The 19,033-nt window shown below is 48.5% G+C and overlaps 5 protein-coding genes across 5 annotated transcripts; 3 read left to right on the top strand and 2 right to left on the bottom strand.

Annotated features, from left to right (window-relative positions):
• The first annotated feature begins 261 nt into the window (after positions 1-261).
• Positions 262-2,392, top strand: EDB91DRAFT_1148248 (uncharacterized protein). Its single transcript, XM_041319325.1, has 5 exons — positions 262-529; positions 620-947; positions 996-1,103; positions 1,156-1,637; positions 1,700-2,392. The coding sequence occupies exons 1-5, from the start codon at positions 372-374 to the stop codon at positions 2,199-2,201; spliced, it is 1,578 nt and encodes a 525-aa protein (XP_041174379.1). The 5' UTR covers positions 262-371; the 3' UTR covers positions 2,202-2,392.
• Positions 2,393-5,225: 2,833 nt separating this feature from the next.
• On the top strand, positions 5,226-8,176 carry EDB91DRAFT_1148242 (uncharacterized protein). Its single transcript, XM_041319324.1, has 10 exons — positions 5,226-5,478; positions 5,698-5,904; positions 5,955-6,071; positions 6,126-6,367; positions 6,415-6,609; positions 6,664-7,058; positions 7,232-7,298; positions 7,362-7,572; positions 7,646-7,777; positions 7,830-8,176. Exons 1-10 carry the CDS (start codon positions 5,272-5,274, stop codon positions 7,857-7,859), a joined length of 1,803 nt encoding a protein of 600 aa, XP_041174378.1. The 5' UTR covers positions 5,226-5,271; the 3' UTR covers positions 7,860-8,176.
• Positions 8,177-8,469: 293 nt separating this feature from the next.
• Positions 8,470-12,173, top strand: EDB91DRAFT_1348735 (uncharacterized protein). Its single transcript, XM_041325987.1, has 7 exons — positions 8,470-8,814; positions 8,872-9,125; positions 9,185-9,225; positions 9,282-9,413; positions 9,469-10,091; positions 10,149-11,331; positions 11,381-12,173. The coding sequence occupies exons 1-7, from the start codon at positions 8,654-8,656 to the stop codon at positions 11,804-11,806; spliced, it is 2,820 nt and encodes a 939-aa protein (XP_041174377.1). The 5' UTR covers positions 8,470-8,653; the 3' UTR covers positions 11,807-12,173.
• EDB91DRAFT_631493 (uncharacterized protein) lies at positions 12,149-14,337 on the bottom strand. Its single transcript, XM_041327945.1, has 15 exons — position 14,337; positions 14,120-14,281; positions 14,004-14,050; positions 13,903-13,935; positions 13,831-13,850; positions 13,765-13,779; positions 13,680-13,718; positions 13,592-13,620; positions 13,520-13,533; positions 13,432-13,467; positions 13,208-13,267; positions 13,015-13,149; positions 12,728-12,959; positions 12,617-12,668; positions 12,149-12,561 (listed from the first exon to the last, which is right to left on the bottom strand). The coding sequence occupies exons 2-15, from the start codon at positions 14,155-14,157 to the stop codon at positions 12,358-12,360; spliced, it is 954 nt and encodes a 317-aa protein (XP_041174376.1). The 5' UTR covers positions 14,158-14,281; position 14,337; the 3' UTR covers positions 12,149-12,357.
• A 1,887-nt stretch (positions 14,338-16,224) lies between these two features.
• On the bottom strand, positions 16,225-18,225 carry EDB91DRAFT_631358 (uncharacterized protein). Its single transcript, XM_041327944.1, has 10 exons — positions 18,206-18,225; positions 18,136-18,155; positions 17,924-18,083; positions 17,823-17,853; positions 17,735-17,770; positions 17,522-17,581; positions 17,329-17,463; positions 17,048-17,270; positions 16,939-16,990; positions 16,225-16,884 (listed from the first exon to the last, which is right to left on the bottom strand). Exons 3-10 carry the CDS (start codon positions 18,002-18,004, stop codon positions 16,690-16,692), a joined length of 813 nt encoding a protein of 270 aa, XP_041174375.1. The 5' UTR covers positions 18,005-18,083; positions 18,136-18,155; positions 18,206-18,225; the 3' UTR covers positions 16,225-16,689.
• Between the last annotated feature and the right edge of the window lie 808 nt (positions 18,226-19,033).

Below are 19,033 nucleotides of genomic sequence, written 5' to 3'. Positions count from 1 at the left end.
TCCATAGTATTATTCTGGACGCTGGCAGTGGGCACTGGCGCCCAGAGTTGAATTTCCGTGGCATTTGAAGATAGAACCCAGCCTAGGCTGGATCTTTGGAGTACTTATCGGTCATTAGACATGAAACATGATGCAAACTTGAATTCTAGGACCTGCTTGATGCTATGCCGTCGCGGCAAGGAGAGAGGGAAACCAATACCAAATAGACGCACACATTGGAATAAAGTTGGTTTTATTCGCACGGGACGACATAACCCCAACGCCAGAGAGGATTACAACCACCCCAGGATATTCAAAAAAAAATAACCAGGCGAAACTTTGCTATTCTTTATTCCTATCTATCCCTGTATCACAATACCCGGAGCGTGTGCATGGACAATCCACAGCACTACCAGCCGCTCTCCCATGCACTCCATCCCCCCGTAGTACCCACATACGAGGAGGAGGAAGAGGAGGAGGAGAATGAAGACGAGGGCGCCGTTGAAGAGCAGCTTGATCGCGAAGACGACGAGCACGAGGTAGTCGCTGGGTGCGTAATTACTGTGCAGTGTCTATGATTGCACGCGTCTGATTGTAAGTACTCGTAAATACACATATTCTATGTGCTTGCCATGAACAGATCTGCACAACAAGCAAGCGCAACTGCTGCTGGAAAGCAGGGTGTTGGTATGACACAACCTGACCCGCCACAAGACGCAGAACGGAAAAGACGCCCTGGTCGTCCACGTGGATCGAAAAACAGACGAACACGGGCATCAGTTACCGACTTGAAGGAGCCAGCTAATGCTGCCTCCAAAACATCTCCACCACAACACGGGTTCTACCAATATACAGCTTCCCCAGCTCCAGGAGAGATAATACAACCCCACAATCAGCAATACTATGAGTTTCAGTGGCGCGTGCTAAACTTGTGCGCAGAGTTCTATGGAGCAGCTGAAGAGCTTGTTGTAAGCGTCCGCTGCGTGATTTCGAGGTGTTGAAATAACTTCGCCCAGAAAGCTACTCCTTCCCTCGTTATTGCGCAATGTTACCAAATGGGCCCTGCCGTGAAAGTAGACCCCCTGGCCATGCTAGGCGAAGCGAAAAGAATATGCGATACCCTTGTGAGTCACGTAATTTTGGTGGTAACGTCTGAGTCATACTTATTTCTCAAAGTTGGCATCTCCCTCTCGATTAACCACACACCCTCCACCTCCACCGTACTTCGTACCTGCTTATCAAGCTCCCATTGCACCACCGCAACCTCAACCTCAACCCGGGCCATCCACATCCACTACAAATGGCAAATCTCCCGCCACTACAGGGCCAGTAATTTCAGATCCGCAATCATTTGTCGTTTCTCTGGGTCATCAACAAGCATACCCATATGCTCCTGCATACCCAACTGCACCATACTATGGCTATGGTGGATACGGGGGTTACTATCCTCCTGTGCCTGCGCCTGGGCCAAGTACAGCACCCACGACAGGCTCTGCGAGCGGAAGCACAGGAGGTGCTGCGGGAAGCGGTGGAAATCAGGGTGCCTGGTCCGAAGAAGAGACGGAAAGGCTAAAGAAGCTCGCCGAGGAGCACCGCAATGGTAACGGCGAGATTGTATGGGATACCCTATGCGAGAAGTGGGGCAACTCTCGAACGAGGCGGGTGTCTTTCTATCTGCATATTAGTTGTTTCAGGGGGCTAATCGTTTTCGGCCTGATAGACATCAAATATTGATAAAAGCAACCTCGCTGGGTTTGAAAGAGTCCTCATCACGAGGAATGAAACGAAAACGGGAGACGGATGGACAACTTGAGCGCCCTCCGCCTGCAGCTCCCACTCCGACAAGTACAGATGCTCCCCATCATCAGACTCCAGCACCGAATCCGGTTCCTACACCTGTTCCGCAATCCGCACAGGGAGCGTCCGCCTCGCCAACACCCTCAACACCAGCACCAGGGTCCACTCACCCTTCTCCAGCCATTCGACATGCGCAAACGCAGCAGCAACAACAGCAAGTACATCAACAGCCGCCACGATCCCTCCCATATCCTATGCCTACTGTTGCCGCTGCAACATCGCCTGTTATATCCACAAACCCGATGGATCGGCCGGGAAGCGGAAGTTACTACCGCACACGACCAGCACCTGGGATGAAACCTGCATCTTCGGGATCGACGCACCAGTTCATGTATCAGCCGAATGGAGGGCGCAGAGAGGGTTGATTGGCATATTTTTTTTATCGATTTATCGCGTGGCCTGAGGTCCCTTGCTCGATAATTTGCTACCTTACTTTTTTGATACCGATACAGCTGTGCAGTGCAGTTACTAGTTTTCTACGTGTAGATATCGCGTATATGGTCGGTCGTGTTGTGCTTTTTGCAGGTTCTGTGTTCACCTGTCCAGAATTTATGGTAAAATCATTTTGTTACGACCGCGCGGAACCGCGGACCTGGTAAGTAATAATACAGTAGTACTTGTCACGAAAAGTATAGGAGGTATGTATGTTCGTAATCGGGAAACAACTGACATAGTATCGCTCTCCGTCTGCTTCAGACAGTCTCGGCATACTTATACTATAAGCTAGAAAGTGGAACAACGTTTTGGTTGTGCTCATTTTTAACCTTGCCTGAATACAAAACGTCGAGATCCCAAGAGATCCTCCAGAGATACATATGGTGTTCGAGGGGTTTCGCATGGCCAAGCACCTAGGTGCTGGGAAGCTAGAACGCAATTTTGATCATGCCCTTTCCACTGCACAATGATACTTACTAGAGAGGAAGTAACTCTCCGAGCGAGAGCACATAACGGAGCGCCTGCAAGATGGCAATGATTCAGAGGGGAATTACGCTTCCGAGACTTGACAACCATGATGCGTGAGCGTCATGAGATATAGTGAAACTTTGTGGATTAGCAAGCCATCAAAAACCATGGAAATCAGGATGGATCGCCGCGTTCATGTAGATAGACGCAAATGTAAGGTACTCTGGAAATATGTTACAGATTACCGGGAATGATAAGGTACTACGGCCCAGAACGACAGATTACCGGACATGATTATGTAAGGTATCCAGAACGGGGGTGTACTGTCACCGTGTACAGCAAGGTATGGAATAAACTCGCGGAAATAACAAAGAAGTATGCGCACGAAGAACTCAAAGGAGCAGGGACATGTTAGTAGGATCCGATGTAACTGAATGTACCTTTAGGTAATGCAATTTAAGCGTATGTTTGCGGGAGAAAGAAGCGCCACACTGGCCGCAGACATATTTCACTTGCAAGTGAAGTTCCTCGACGTGTCGAACGACGCTCTCCCGTTTCATGGGAATTCTCGTGCAGCCATCCCATGCGCAAGGAATGACTAAATCGCCACGCCCCTTCACTCCGTGCGTACGCAAGTGTGTAGAAAGTGCTGCCACGTTGATGTATGTGTTGCACGTCATACCCCCGCCGATGTGCCACAGACAGAAGGTGTGATCGGAGCTTGCGTGTGTGGCGGGGTCATTGTAAACCTATGGAACGTCACATCATCGTCAGGCACAGAAAGCATGATGATCAGCGAAGACTGACGGTGGGGAGGAGAAACGCGTCCTCTTGCGATGATAAAGAATAACCTGGCGTCGTCATTGTTAACTGAGAATATGATCAATTGGCTGCTGACAGTAATGAGAGGATTTGGAGATGAGAGGACTTTGTCAGAAGACTATATACTTGCTGCCACAAGGCCGAACCTTATTCGGTAGGTTAAAGAGCCCACCTGTAACGAGGGCATGCAAGCCAATTCGTCCAAATCGGTAAGCATATCTGAAATATTTGGCCGGTCTGTCCATCATACGAAGACGTATTCGTCCGACGGATTGTTTCCGCCGTCGAGGGTTGGCCTGCGGATATTAATTGAATGAAAACACCCGCCATCATGAAATCAGTGAGTGAAATACTTAGATAGAGGTTGAAGCTTTACGGAACGGAGTACTGTGCTGTTTTGGAGGAAATGAAGACAGCAAATTTTGCGCACATCCCTTTTCCGCAGGTGAAGCCGACGAGTTGCGGCTGGGAAAGTGAGCCGGGAAGAAATATCTCGGAACTCAGTGCCAGAATGCACTGATTGGAAGCATTGTAGACATAGAGCCCGTGGATGAGTCGGCGACTAGTTGATGGTTTCCCAGCACAGCTCAAATCGAAGGACTCGCTGATAGCGAATGGAACGTTGCACCCATTTAGAAATTCTGTCACTCGCTAATGCAACCACCTGAGCGGCGACTGGGCATGTGCGAGCGGGATGACGCTACCTGCACGGTGATCTCAATATGACCAAGTTGGAGAAGTAAGAGATTTTGTGGCGCCGTTGCAAGCGTGTTTGAAGTGTGTCATAAATTCCTGTACTGATATGTCTTGGAATTCCTCCGAAGAAAACGTCGTCCCGCAATAATCAATGGAGGTTCGTCAACAATCGTTTTATCCGGAAAAGTAGATGGTGGCAGGTTCACTGACAAAAAACTACGGTGTTTGCTGTGGAGGCCGGTATGGGCATTGAATCGGTGGGAACATGCCAGTCAGATGACTGACGATGATTGCCATCGCACCACGCCTCAGGCTATTTATGTGTTCAAATCTGCATCCATCGCTCAGAAACCGCCGTCCAGGGGTTCGTCATTGAATTGGAATAAAAGTAGGGATATGTGAATTGCACGATAACCTCCAATTCCGAGCAGAACATGCAGGGGACTTAGACGGATGGCTGTGTAAGCATATCTACCATTTTGTGAACACGATGCACCCCTGTCAGTCCAGGAAAGGACAGTTGGCAGGTATCCTGTATGGTAGTGACAGGAAGCCATCAACCAAGACCCTGTACGGAAAATATTAGAGGCAAAGTTTGACGTGTAAGGTTTGAATACCTTCGGGCTTTTCGATGGCATCCGGGAACGGGAACGGTGTGCGACCAGTGTTGCTTGCTGGTTCTGTGGTTCTCTGAATGTAGATTCGGGGTTATGACTCGAGTCTAGAATTGTGATCAATGGGAGTCACAAGGTTCAACCAAATAAAGTACTCCACCATGCTGAGTCAGCTTGTCGTCTCTTGTCGGGAGCGCTCACCTTGCTCCGTTTTTGATTCAAACAGGGCCACTGCACTTCATTTGCCGCCTCTTACTTCTGAACCACTACCATCATCATCGTCATCACCACCATCATCATCATCATCATCATCATCATCATCATCATCATCACCACCAGTATCTTGTGCCAACAACTTCATACAAATAATAATTCTTTGGATTGACAACAGGAGGTGATAATGTTCTCAAGCCCGACGTCGAGCCGTACGCTCGCAACCACCACTCTCAAGGGCGCTGGCCTCATCGACAGTGACACTCGCATGCGAGATGCCACAGCAGACAAGCCAGGTGGCCGCAAGGGCGCATCAAAGATTCGCTCACACCGCACTCATCAGATGGATGTCTACAAGTACAAGGGACCTCAAGGCCCCAATCGAGCTAGCATGGTAAATATGAGACCTTCCCATTTCTTAGCTTAGTCGATCTTCCTTTGAATGTTTTTCATGTTCATGACTTGGGATTTTTGTACGTCGCTGTATCTATCGCCGTCGTATATCACCCCCTCGTCGTGTCTGTCTATCTATACCCCGCTCTTCGTCTCCCCTTTTTGTGTAAACCCTCGCTTACAAAATGTCTGGCACCCACCGCCGCTCGCACATGGACAGCTCGCCGCACGGACGCCAGCAGGCGGCACATCGGATGTTCTCACGATCCGCGGCGCATCGACGGTGGGGCGGCTTCGCAGGAACGCCGTTACGGCGGCAATTACAGGTGTAGTGCCTGGCAAGGAGCACGCACCGAAAGCAGTAGAAGTATGGAGAGAATTTGTGAACAGACGTTGGAATCCCGAAGCGAGGTTCTTGAATCTGGAGGTGAGTAGACGCCTGTTCAGGTTGTGAATTTTGGCTGATGCCATGGTCAGAGGATGATGGATGATCCAGAGATTCAGAAACACAAGTTGCTGCCCCCAGGCGCCCCTGGTTCATCAGTAAAGGAAGCCTCAGTATTGTTCAAGTTAGCTTCGCACCTGAAACCTGCAGTAAGTTGAACCTTTGTTTACTGACGCTCTGGAGTTTCATGCTTTGACTGACAGGTCCAAACGCTGTCTCTCGCAAACAACAACATCAGCACTGGTCAGCTCATTTCAACAATAGCGCACTATCTCCCTACGCTCGCCAATCTATCACTACAAAACAACAATCTCAAGGTTTGGCGAGACATTGATTTCATCTCTGGGCGAAAAGGGAAGCTCGAGCACCTACGAGAACTCATACTTCTCGGCAATCCCTTGAGAGAGATGGAGATTCAGCATGGAAGGGGAGATAAGTACAAGAGGTACGTTGGTGAGAGATCATCAGGGTCGCCTAATTAACGATTTTCAGTGACATGGCACGGCGTTTCACGTCATTGATAATGCTGGATCAGGAGGCCATTGCTACGATAGCATTCGACGCCCCTGGGCCATCGTCTACTCCTGTGACAGAGAAACGAGCTACCGCAACGACATTTCCATACGAGATGCGGCCGCCATTTATTACGGGCGTTGAAGACTCGGTCGTCAGCAATTTCCTTGTTCGGTGCGTCATCTTATCTCGTGATATTGTTTGATACTTATAAAATGCCATCGTCAGGTTCTTCCCACTATTTGATGATCAACGAGCTGCTCTTCTCGATGCATATCACCCTTCCGCAACATTCTCGTTCTCATGTAATACAACCATTCCGTCCCGCGCACGTATACAGGGCCTTCACGTATCTAAAGACATGCCTCATCAGCGCAAGCTTGATTGGGCAGTCTGGCTCGAAAATGGCTCCCGAAATCTTAATCGCATGGGAGGTGGCGTTGACAAAATCGTCAAAAGTCTGCACCTAGGTAGCGAAGCGGCGATTCGAGCAATGTCGGCACTACCAAAAACGAAACATGATGTATCTGGTTCACCAGAGAAGTTCTGCATCGATGCATGGCCTGTTGGTCAGGGCGAGAACTTAAAACTGTTCATTTCCCTACATGGGCAATTCGTAGAAGGTGTGTATGCGCGATTCTCGCGGACATTTTTTTTTTTTGGCTGCCCTGGTCATCCCTATACTCCTGGGTGCTCCATTGCCTTGGTTGCAAAGCAATGAGCTTCGGGGCTTCGAATTCTCTCTTCCGCAGTCCCACGTCATTGTGTCACCACTGACTTGTTTCCTTTCTGGCAGAACCTTCGCAGGGTATTCGGTCATTCGACAGAGCGTTTGTTCTAGCGCCAGCGCCAGCAGGTTCTCGGTAAGCCGCCTTTTCATCGTGCGCGCTCGGGATTTGCCACTGACACAATGGATCACCGGACAGGGCCAAGTTAAATGGCTGGGACGTTATGATACTCTCGGACCAATGGTCGATACGAGCATTCTCAATACATGATGCATGGCATCCAGGACCAATGCGTGTGCAAGCTGGGGAGGCTTTACGGACTCAGCAACCGACTGGGTCGACGCCATCGTCATCTTCATTGATTCCCGCTCATGCGCGGGCACAGCTAGAACAAGCAATATCGACATTCGTGAGTATTCGCTTATCTGCTTGTCCAATATTTTTTGACTTACGTCTTCATCTCCGTGTTCGCGTTTGCTTAGTCTGAGCCAGAGCGTAACCTTATCCTGCAGATTTGCGAGCGAACGGGTCTAAATGCAAAGTATGCGGTAGATTGCCTGCAGAATAACGCTTGGAATTGGGATCGTGCCATCGCCAACTTTGAGCAAGTCAAGGTACGCGACGTGTGCAGTGCACTAGTGCGTTTACTTACCGATGTCTGTCCAGGGGGCGCTGTCACGAGATGCGTTTCTGTGATTTTTGGGAGCATGAATCCTAATATGGCGAACTCCGGTTTCGCAATCGATTCACACATATTATTAGAAGGTTCGATTACGAGGAGTTCGCTGACGGATTTGAGATCCGTGAGCAGTTTATATACATTTGGCAAGCTGAAAGTACTTCATGCATCATCGTACCAGTTCAATGTAACTTTTCATATCATATTACTATCATATAACGACGTATTTCGGTCAATGGACTCAAAATATTTTTGCGTTACTCGGGAGGGCGCCATGTTTTTGGAAGTGCTACTAGTGCTAGTGCTAATTTCCCAGCGAATTAACCGCCCTGCATGTCAGACGACGGGTTGGGTGATTTTAAGTTTTTGTCGTCGCGACTGCTACCCTGAGCGAATTGGTTTACCTACTAGAAAGTTGAATGTATTGAAGACTTTAGTAAATAAGAGTCCTCGATCGATCTAAGGTGAGGCCGACAATAAGAAGCAAACAAAGGCGGGATGGGAGGCGCATTGTTTGTTTTTCCCATTTGTCTTATTTTATTTTACGTTATGGCCTCGAGGCAAATCGGCCAGCCGGCTCGAGAGCGTCTGGTAAGAAGAATGAGCATCAGAAGATCAATGAGAAGAACTACTTCAATCGCCTCGTGCCCCATTTGACCCCCATTATATCTGTACGTATACAAAACTCAATCCCATCCTTCAACTCCACAAAACTACCCCCCACTGTTTCTTTAACCCGACTCATCCGCCCTCAACGACAAGACTCGTCATCTCTCACACTCGCTGCCCTATTTACGATTGACGACTAGCTATGAGTCGTGTACAACGCTCTTTTGAAAACTTTGCTTTGCTACAGGCTGCCTCAGAGGGTTCTGCCGCCGCAGTGCGCGATGCACTCCAATCTGGCGCTGACATTAACGCATCTGATAACTCTGGCAGAACTATTTTGACATGCGCCCTCACCGCCGATAGGTCAGTCATCCTCTAACGCGTCGTCAAAATTCTCTGGTGCTCACTTTGTGTGGTCAGGTGGGAGACGATAGACGCGTCCGACGCGTCGTTTATGTCCGAGGACCGCCTTCAAGTCCTTCGCATTGCTGTGTCGCATCCAGAAATCTCATTATTCACGCTGAACGCACCACAAGATTCGATAAACGATGTAACTCCCCTTGGCATGGCCGCTTGGCTTGATATGCCCCAAGCAGTCCAGGTTCTGCTAGACTGTAGCTCAGGTGCCATCTCCGTTGACGCCGAGGACACCGATGGTGCGACACCTCTGATGTGTAAGTCCGACAATCTGCATCAATCTAAAATTTCAATTCAATTGACTGCGCTCCGACAGACGCAGCACGCGATGGCAGGCTGACAGTGGTCCAGCGTCTGGTACGTCATTTTTTAGCTCCCGCGGAGTTCAGATCTCTCTCATCATTATCCGGTAGCTTGCTCGTAGCGCTAGGCCCGATCTCAGAGACCGAAATCATCGATCATCGCTTCAGTTTGCTTTACCCCATCCGCGCGTTTTGTGGACATGCGAACAGGCACTGCGCAACTACCGTCTGCGAGAATACCAGGTAACTGATTGGAAGCGTGCAGAGTATGGACATAGGTACTGATTCGTTGTGATAGAACGGCAACAAAAGAGGTCTTTGCCAACCCAGCCTCGATATTAGCCACCTATTCCCGCAAACCTCCACTCAGCCCAACTTGGCGCCAAGCATCCCCCCAGCCTCGACTTTTTCATCTGAATCTATCTCCTTCGTAACTGACTCTGTTGTACAAGCTGTACTCGCTGCCGATCCTTCTGTGCTTTATCCCCTGTTGTTTTCACAATCCTTTGAACCTTCCCCTTTGGACCATGGACCTATTCTTGTAAATGTACCCGATCTGGAAGGATGGAGCGCTATCCACTACTGCGTATCTGTACCAAACCCCTCTGTCGAGATCCTCGACGCACTGTATCGCGCTGGCGCCGACGTCAGCTTGTTTACTATCGGCGAGCACTACACCCCTCTCCACTGCTTTGCACGGCTCGCACGCGTCTGTGATGACATCCCAGAATCTCCCCAGTTGTTGTATCAATTCGCTATCCATCTGATCCGTGATCTCCGTGCTCCCCTTGCGGCACCTGACAAACATGACGAAACTTGTATCCATGTGGCCGCAGAACACGGCGAATGCCTTGATGTACTCCTCGCTCTTCTTGACTGTGATACCACAGGTACTGTTCGCAATCTACGCAATTCCCGAGGGTGAGTTCATTTGTGTTTCATGTTCCTCCATCAGGATCATAACAAATTCGACCACAGCCTTACAGCCTTCGAAGTCGCACGCCCGATCTTCCGTTCCGCATTTGGTCCCGACGGACAATTCATCCGTCCGGAGTCGTCTCTCTCTGATCGCACCATTCGACCGGGAACTTCGAGTTCTATTACATCTATCACCTCTTTCACAGACCGCACTACCCCGCTTTCCCCGCCCACGATCCGCATTTCCAATGGCCCAGCCTCGCATCTTCCTCTTGATTTCGACGTGACTGCATCCGCGGAACGTCTGCTTGAAAACTTTACCCTTCTCTCCACTGAGGCACAGTTTGTCCGCGACCACGAGGGCCTGGATCGCCTTGCCAGCGTGGTGGATGAGTCCTCGCAGCTCGGGTATGACGTGCTTGCCCACTTCAGAGGGCAGGTGGACGATGCTGCGAGTGACCTGCGCGACCTGCGTTCAGCTCTCAATGCTGTCGATCATTTGTGGAACACAACTTCGCATGACGTAGATGAGCAACTCCGTGTAATTCCCGACGGACGGAGCTTCGAGCGCTTCCTGGCACGTAGACGCTCGCCCAGGGACTCTGAGGACTCGCAAACCACTGCAGTAGAAGTTCAACCAACGTTCATCAAGTCAATCCTGAAGGAGACAGAACCAAAAGTGTACGCTGATGCTTCTGTTCTTACCGATCCTTCGGCTCCCGTCCCGCTTGAGACGACATCCGCATCGGGAGCAAGAACCGTCCCTTGGCCCGAGTGGTTGGATAGCTTCATCCTCAGTGCGGACTCCACGACGTACAAAGCGCACCTCGCGAATCTCATTGAGATCGAGCGCGAATTGTTCTCTCGCGAGACGATGAGCTCACTCGAAGAGAAAGTTCCCAACAAGGAGACCAAGCTTAAGAGCCTCCTGCGCAGTCGCAAGCGTTATGAGAAAGTTGAGAAGAGTGGAGCCTCGAAGCTCAAGGCGTGGCTGAAGAAGAAGATCATGGCGGAGAAGCCTTTGCGATTGCAGATTGAATATGATCTGGATGGTGAATGTGCAGTCGGGGCGGAGGTTAAGGTGGAATTCACGAAGCGTTCTATCACGATCTCTGATTCGGAGAAGCCCTCAAGAGCCTCATCGTTATCTCCGCCTCCTTCGAGAGACGAGGCTCAGTCACCTCAGGCAGTCCTATCCGTTGCAAGTCGTGACCTGTCAAGCATCGACGAGTGCCTTCATGCGGTATGTTCTATCTTCGTCATCCCAAATTATTTGACTTATCTTGTTCTAGGTTGACCATCTCATTTCTACTGCCTGCCATTCAATCTCCCGCGCCGAGCGCATCATCAAGCGCACCATTAAAACGCGTGAAGCCATGGTTCAAAATCTCCGTTCGCGGTATCCTCCTGTTCACACCTCCATGTTTGCATTCCCCTCCGATATGAGCACCCCCTCTGGTCTCTCTTCGTGCTCTTTTTACCTCTCCCCCGACAGCGCCTCCTCCTCGCGGTGTTCCTCCGCCCAGTCCTCAACCATCTCCCTAGCCGCTACCCTATACGACGACGAAGACGAAGACTCACGAGCACTACGCAGGCTCCTCCTGCGAAAAATTAGCGCACACATTGACGGCGCTTTTGACGAGATCGACCGCGCTAACGTATGGTTACGTATCGTCAAGAGCGTACTGCGTGGCCTCAAAACGCGGACGACGACATAGGAAAAGGACCCACCAATCGATTGGACAGGTATTGTATGTTATTGTTGTAATGTAACTGTGTATATTATTGCTTCATCTATAGATTCGGTACTCATCTTCATCTCCATCCCCATTGCATCGTACGTACGCATCGTAGACATTGACATATGCATTGCTTTTGTGTTTCTTTTTTTCGATATTTCATCGGTTGGCGTTTGTGTTTATGATTTTTGTGTTTGGTAGAACCTTGTAAACAACATGCAAGATCATACTGTGCGGACTCCTACTCGCTACTTGGCAAGCGAAAGTAATGTTTAGGAACAAAATCGCAATCTACCGATGAAGAGCATTGGAACCAAACAGACTGAAGATGGCTATTGACATCATGGATTGTGTATAAGTCTTATCCAGGCATACGTAGGAACTCGAGTGTTAATGCAAAGCACTTTCTTTGAATCTTTACAATTTAATACAAATCTACTTCGGAACACAATATCAGCCTCGTGACAAAACTCCAAAAAATTCTCGTGCCCCCTTTAGACTAGTGTTTATCATCTGAAGTGTTTCCTGTGCTACACACCACTGCTAGTCGTCACATGGACACGCTCCTGGAAGGCGATTGTAGTTATGCCGGTTCCTGCGTCAGAGTCGGCTACGACCTTGGCGTTAAAGTCTCGGACACCAAGGATGAGGCGTGGTCCCAGCACAAACATCTGAATAGTCCAGAAAATTTGAAGAATACCACCATAAATTTGAACTCCCTCGGAAGATGAGTCCTATAGAAAAAATGATGAACGGTTGTCACATAGAGTCAGTGACAAATCGATGTACCGAGAGTGTTGGAGAGAAATAACTGAGAGTCAAGCAAGAAACAGCAAGAAAACTAGCACGTACAGAATTTCAGCGGAAAGAAAGATAACCATATTCAAATGACTAGCTTACCTTGCAAAGTAAGCCACGTGAGTTTTGATTAACACCACGATACAGTCCCCGATGGTCCATTGCGTCGAAGGTCGATGCAGTTCCCGGAGGTGTTTTATAGCAACCCAGAGTGCAAGACACAGTGCGAGGACCTCCCACACAGTGCCGAGTATCCAAGTCAGGGAAGACAGAAAATTGACGTCTCCCTCTAGGTCATAACTGCACATATAAGTGCCAGAGAGTATGGACTCCTCTGTTATTCGTCCGATGAGTTTGATGCTTTTCATTCATTCATAATTAAAGCTTACCTGCTGATGTATGGATGCTTACCATCACAGCAATCACTCCGCAGGGGATCGTGACAGCCAAGAAGATCACAACGAGAAAGATAAGTATCTTTTTCGATCGCTGATACATGGCATGCAACCGACAAATCATGATGACTTGCATGATGTTTCAGTCGAGTCAATATCACTCAAGTACGTCAGCTAAGGAGCTCACCATTCAGCATGGTTGCTACCCCCAAAGACATCCAATTGAGTACGAAATAAATAATAATGCCTGAAAAATTCAGTTAGTGATGCGTCGGAGGGCTAAATGCTCCAAACGAACTCACACCTGTTGCAGTCATCGTATCGAATCAACGAGCTGGTCGAGAAATCACTCACCCCTGCATGACAGCACAGTTAATTGGACGGGAATAACAGGGATCGGTATAAAATTACTTACTGCATCTGTCACTTCGACTGACGGAAGATTGTCTGTACGCCGCTGGTGATAAGGCATAAACACAGTATATTTGAGGATACATACGCGACAGGTTAAGGCTGTTTGTGAGAGGTGGCTTATTAACACAACGCCGACCGGTTGGCCTTGAAAACATACACAGTGAATGGTATTCCAGCATAGCGCACCTAGGACATTTTGAAGTCAGCATGACTCACCAACCACACCTATAAAATAAGCTACGTACACCGAGATATAGAAAGGTCATCAGGGACCAGCGTTGCCTCTGCTTTGGGTGAGTTTCTGTACTTTTGATATGGGGCTCTGCTTACCCAGACCAGTTCAACCTATAAACCATTCTTAGTGGGATGACTGTTCCGGAAATGGCATCAACCTACCTCTTGTCCGATTATCAGTGCTGAAAAACATATCATAAGGATAACAATGTTCTTGAATACTATCTTTCTTACCCCAATCATACATCACCACAGCAACGGAGGCAACTGCGAAACCACAGTCAAGGTTAGATGGAAGCATCACCGACTCATCATAATGCAAGCTGTCCACGAACCTGCAAAATAGCTATACAAAATATTCGAATTGATTTGCGGCCACGAACTGGAATCATTTGAGACCACGGTCATATTCGTGGGACGGATGTGAATGTGGCGAACTTGGTGGACGTACAACAATGGCGTTCGTGCTTTTAGCGGAATTGTGGGCATGCATATTTGTTCCCGTCGCGATTGACCGAAGTAAGCATTGCGGTGTGTAATGAAGTGAAAAGGAAAGTCACATCGGGAGCTCTCGATCAAATCAAGCTAGATTTCTGTTATTTTGGTTGCAGATCTGCAAAGTGCAGTGTCAGACACGTGGAATGTTTGACCACCGCGAAACTTCGAACAACTGCTCGTGAGTTCGGGGCCTTGTTTCCAATGCGACTCTAGAGATCCGCTTGCCACACTCGTTTCAATTCAGGAGTTCCATCAGTGAAATCATGATCCACTGCGAAAAAAAAACCTGACATCTCAATGATCATCGGCGAGCCTAACTCTGCTTATCTGCACACTCCGCGCCTCGCTGGACGGGGTCCGCGGAATGTAACAGATCGTCCGAGATATCTCAACAAGATCGCATTCTGTCGGCATGACACAAAAGTCAGAAACGCATAGAATAGGTCAAAACGCAACCCACAGATCCTCTCCTATCCGGGCCTCCGATGCCTCCGAGCACACCCGTCATGGCCTTCCAATGCGCCTGTTTCCTCCAAAGTCCTCAGTATCTGTCGTCGTATGCGCACCTTCTCACTCTGCCTCGGTCGGGCTATGATGCCATAAAGGTGTATGATAAGTGTAGTGTAACTGTGATGTAAAAACCGATGCAATACGCGCTACTTGAGTCGAAATCTGTCATCCGTCATGGAGTTGATGGCATCGGCGGTGCATCAATTTGCACAACCAACCATGTAATACATCCTAATTGACAATCCGCGATTAGTCTGGTGAATACTATATGATGCCATCCCGAGCTCCAACGGAAATGAGACGTTATGGCAGGGGGAAATGACGACTTTGACACGCCTGTACGACCACCCAGCTCGGCTTCCTGTTTTTCGAATATTACTCGTGTAACGTCAATGGTCATTGCTTTTCAGTGAGCTTCTTCTGTCCCAACTTGATGCAGTGCATATTTGCCACCTAGCTACATAGAGCAATATATGTAAGAGTGTACGAGAGAGATAAAGGCAAAGAACTCACTACGGCAATATCACGGCCGGCAAGGTACAAAAGTCGTGTACTAGTACATGGTGAAGTTTCAACTTACCTAGTCTCCCCTAGCCACCCCTATATAGACGGAAGGAAGATAGTCGTTCCTTCTAATATAGCAACTTGCCAAGGGCCCGCATGTCCGACAACGCACGCTGTAACTGTTTTTAGCACTTTCCAATAGTTCGTCTAGAACGGAGATCGGCGTCGGGCGAATCAGAAACAAGCGCATATTACGGCTCTCAGCAACCCATCCCAAGTTGGTCTTCAATTTCGGTTGAAACTGGAGTTTGGGGATCGAGGACGTGAAATCTAACTTGTTCTGGATGGTAAGGCCCGCCCTGCTGAGGATATACCGAGGCCCAATGCCCTCTTCTTCCACCGGGCAGTGTACTATGAAGTCATTGAAGTTCGTTCTATCATCGTTTCCTTCTTAAACGTTAGCAGCACGCTGCATGTGACCATCTCCAGCACATCGAGGACTAGCCCAGTGAGCGCGTCGCCACTCCAAGTCGAAGGAATGTCGTGACGGCTTAAAGCTGGCCTTTCCTGAAAGCTTGAAGTACAATATGATGCAGGCCCAGGCTGGCTGATACGGTATTGCGGTGCGAGCAAATACTTCTTTGAGAAGGTAGTAAGTCACAAGCTGTTTCCAGCCTGAATGTCACACCTCATGTATTCGACGAACTTGAATATTGCTGCGACCATGGTCCTCGCTAAGGCTAAACAACATTCTCATTCAGAATTGGACGAATATTAAGCAGGGGGAGCCCGCACGCATACACCTTTGTCGAGTCTTCACACCAAAAGTGCTGGGTAGCACAGCGAATCATAATTTGTCATGATGGCCATCATGGCATCATCATCCTCCAAGCTCGCGTGAATGAGGACATCAGAAAACGTGAGCAACGGATTCACTTCTGTCTGGGATGATGCTACTACCCAGACACGTATACGACACAGGGACAACAACATCTATGCAGGGAAAATATTGGATATACATTCTACCATATGTCACCCTGACTCGGACGCGCCCAGACTCTAGCAGCCTAATATTTTCCAACGATTTGTTCAGGTAGAGCCCTGCCAGCCTTTGCAGGACTCTCCTCACCTTTCGCAACGTTCAGATAACAAGGTCCTCTGGAACATAACGGAGCACGTCCGTTCGAATGAGAAACGTCGTCAAAGCAGCGAAACATGCATATCCTATCGCCACCGCTCAAGTAGAGGCCATCTTTGAATCCAGCATTAAAGTAAGGGTTACTTCCTGAGATCGCGATCTGCTTGGCTGGTTGCAAAACACTATTCTTATTATCTTCAAAGTGAGGCAGTTCCGATCGTGAGGAAACACAATGCGTGCCAAGACCTACTTCTCTTTCAAGCCAACTTCGGAATACAATATTAGTTCCATGACAAAACTCCAAATGAACTTCCTGTGCTCCCTGCAGATGCGACAACCCGGCAAGTGTTAATTTTGGAACATTTTCCGTGCTACACATCACTGCCAGCTGACACATGGTCGTGCTCCTGGAAGACGATTGTAGTCAATGCATCAAAGTCGACCACGCGCTTAGCGTGATATTCTCGAACGTTGAGGATGAGGCGTGGTCCCAGCACAAACATCTGCAAGAACAAGGAAACCTCCCAAACACCATAATAAACCTGAGAGCCCACGGACAATGAGTTCTGTAGAAATGATAAGTGTCCTATGCACATGCATTCAGTGACAGATCGGCTTACGGAGAGCTTTGGAGAAAAATAACCGAGGTTCAATGAAGAAACAGCAATAGAGCTAGCACGTAGAGAGCATCAGCACAAAAAGATAACCACGTTCAGAGTACGAGCTCACATTACAAAGTAAACCATGGGTGTTTTTATTAGCACCGTGAAACACTCCACGACGGTCCATCCCATTGTCCGTTCACGGAAGTGTTTTACAACAATCCGGGCTACAAGGCACAGAACGAGGACCTCCCATATAGTGCAGAGCAACCAAGTCATGGGAATCAGAAGTTGGGCGGCTCCATCATATTCATAATTACACAGATAGGTGCCAGATAGGAAGTACTCCTCTGATATTTGTTCGATGAGCCTGATGAGCTTCTGTCTTCCATTCGTAATAAAGCTTACCTGCTGAAACATGGCTGTTTAATATTGCGGCGACCACTCCGCATGTGATTGTGACAAGCAGGAAGATCACAATGAGAAAGATAAGCATCTTTCTGGATCGCTGATACATGTCATATAACCGACAGGTCACAATGACTTACATGGTAGTTTATTTGAGTCAATATCACCAAGGTATTGCAGTTGTGTAACTCACCGCACAGCATGGCAATTATCACCACAGTCATCCAATTTAAAGTGAAGTACATGACATTGCCTGAAACACCCAGTTAGCGATGATCCTATGAAGACCAAGAGACTCACAGCTGTTGCCGTCATTTTATTCAACCAACAGACCAGTCGAGAATCTCACTCACCCCTACATATGAGTGCAGGTAATTGAACGGGAATGACAGATAACACAAAATACTTACTGTATCTGTCACTGGGACTGACGGAAGACTTGCTGTATGCCACTGGTCAGAAGAGACAAACACAATGTATATGGGGAGACATACTAAGTACGACGGCGCTGGTTGTAGGAGAGCACTAATTAGTACAGCGCCAACTGGTTAGCCTTGCGAACATACACGGCGTACGGTATTCCAGCATAGCGCACCTGGAATACGTTGAAGTTAAGATAAAGAGCCAACTGTGCTTCTAACGTACACTGAGATATAGAAGAGTCGTATGGGACCATCGTTGCTTCTGGCCCGAGTTAATCATATTATCTCGCTGTTTTTCTGATATGGGACTCTGCTCACCCATACCAGTTCAAACTATAAAACCATGGTTAGTAAGACGGCTCCGCTGGTAACAGCATCAACCTACCTCTTGTCCAAATGTTAGTGCTGGAAGTACCATGAGCATATCAGTGGTTCCTTAATACTACTTTGCTTACCCCAATCGTACACCACCGCAGCAAAGGAGGCGACTGCGAAACCGTAGTCAAGGTTAGATCGAATCATCACCGACATCATGGGACTGGTCCCTCTACGAACCTACAAAATAGCTAGCCAGACGATACGAATCGATTATTGGCCAGTACCTGGGATCATCTGAGACTAGGGTCATATTCGAGGGAAGGGTGTGCGTGAGTGGCGGGCTTGGTGGACGTATAACGATGACGATCGTACTAGATATACCATCCTCCAGCGCTTCTATTCCCAAACAGGCCTTATGGGGATGAACATCCGCTCCTGCATTGATTTACCTAAGTAAGAATTGTCAGATGCACATCAAGTAGAAACCAGATCGCCCATGCGCACCTCCTCACTCTCTGCCTCGGTCACGAATCACAATCGAGCTAGAAGGCCACAAGGATGCAGAGTATGGAAACCGCAGTGTGACTTTGATACAAAACCGATGCAAAACACATGATACTGCATCAAGCATTGGTGATCCATCAATTTGTACAGCCATATTCATCCTGGTTGCAACGTCGATAATCCGTGATTATTCTGGTGAATACACTTGTGACGCCAACGGCCTAGCTCAAAACGGCACTTGTAGGCCACGTGGGAGAAAGATGGATCGGACAAACCATGTGTAAAGTACCAAAAGCATGACTTCTTGTTCTTCGAACGTTACAGACGCCTCGTCAAATTCGTAAAACGTCGACGGTCATTGCGCACGTTTCAACGACTTCTTACGTCCCGACTTGATCCGGTCCCTAGATGCCTAAACGTTATGAGTGTGTGAGGGAGATGAGGCAGGATGAGGCAAAGAA

This window comes from Suillus paluster, assembly GCF_016628075.1.
Source record: "Suillus paluster strain FC165 chromosome Unknown EDB91scaffold_52, whole genome shotgun sequence".
NCBI classification, from domain to species: domain Eukaryota; kingdom Fungi; phylum Basidiomycota; class Agaricomycetes; order Boletales; family Suillaceae; genus Suillus; species Suillus paluster.
Note: the sequence above shows the minus strand (reverse complement) of the source record. Positions and strands in the feature narration are given on the sequence as shown.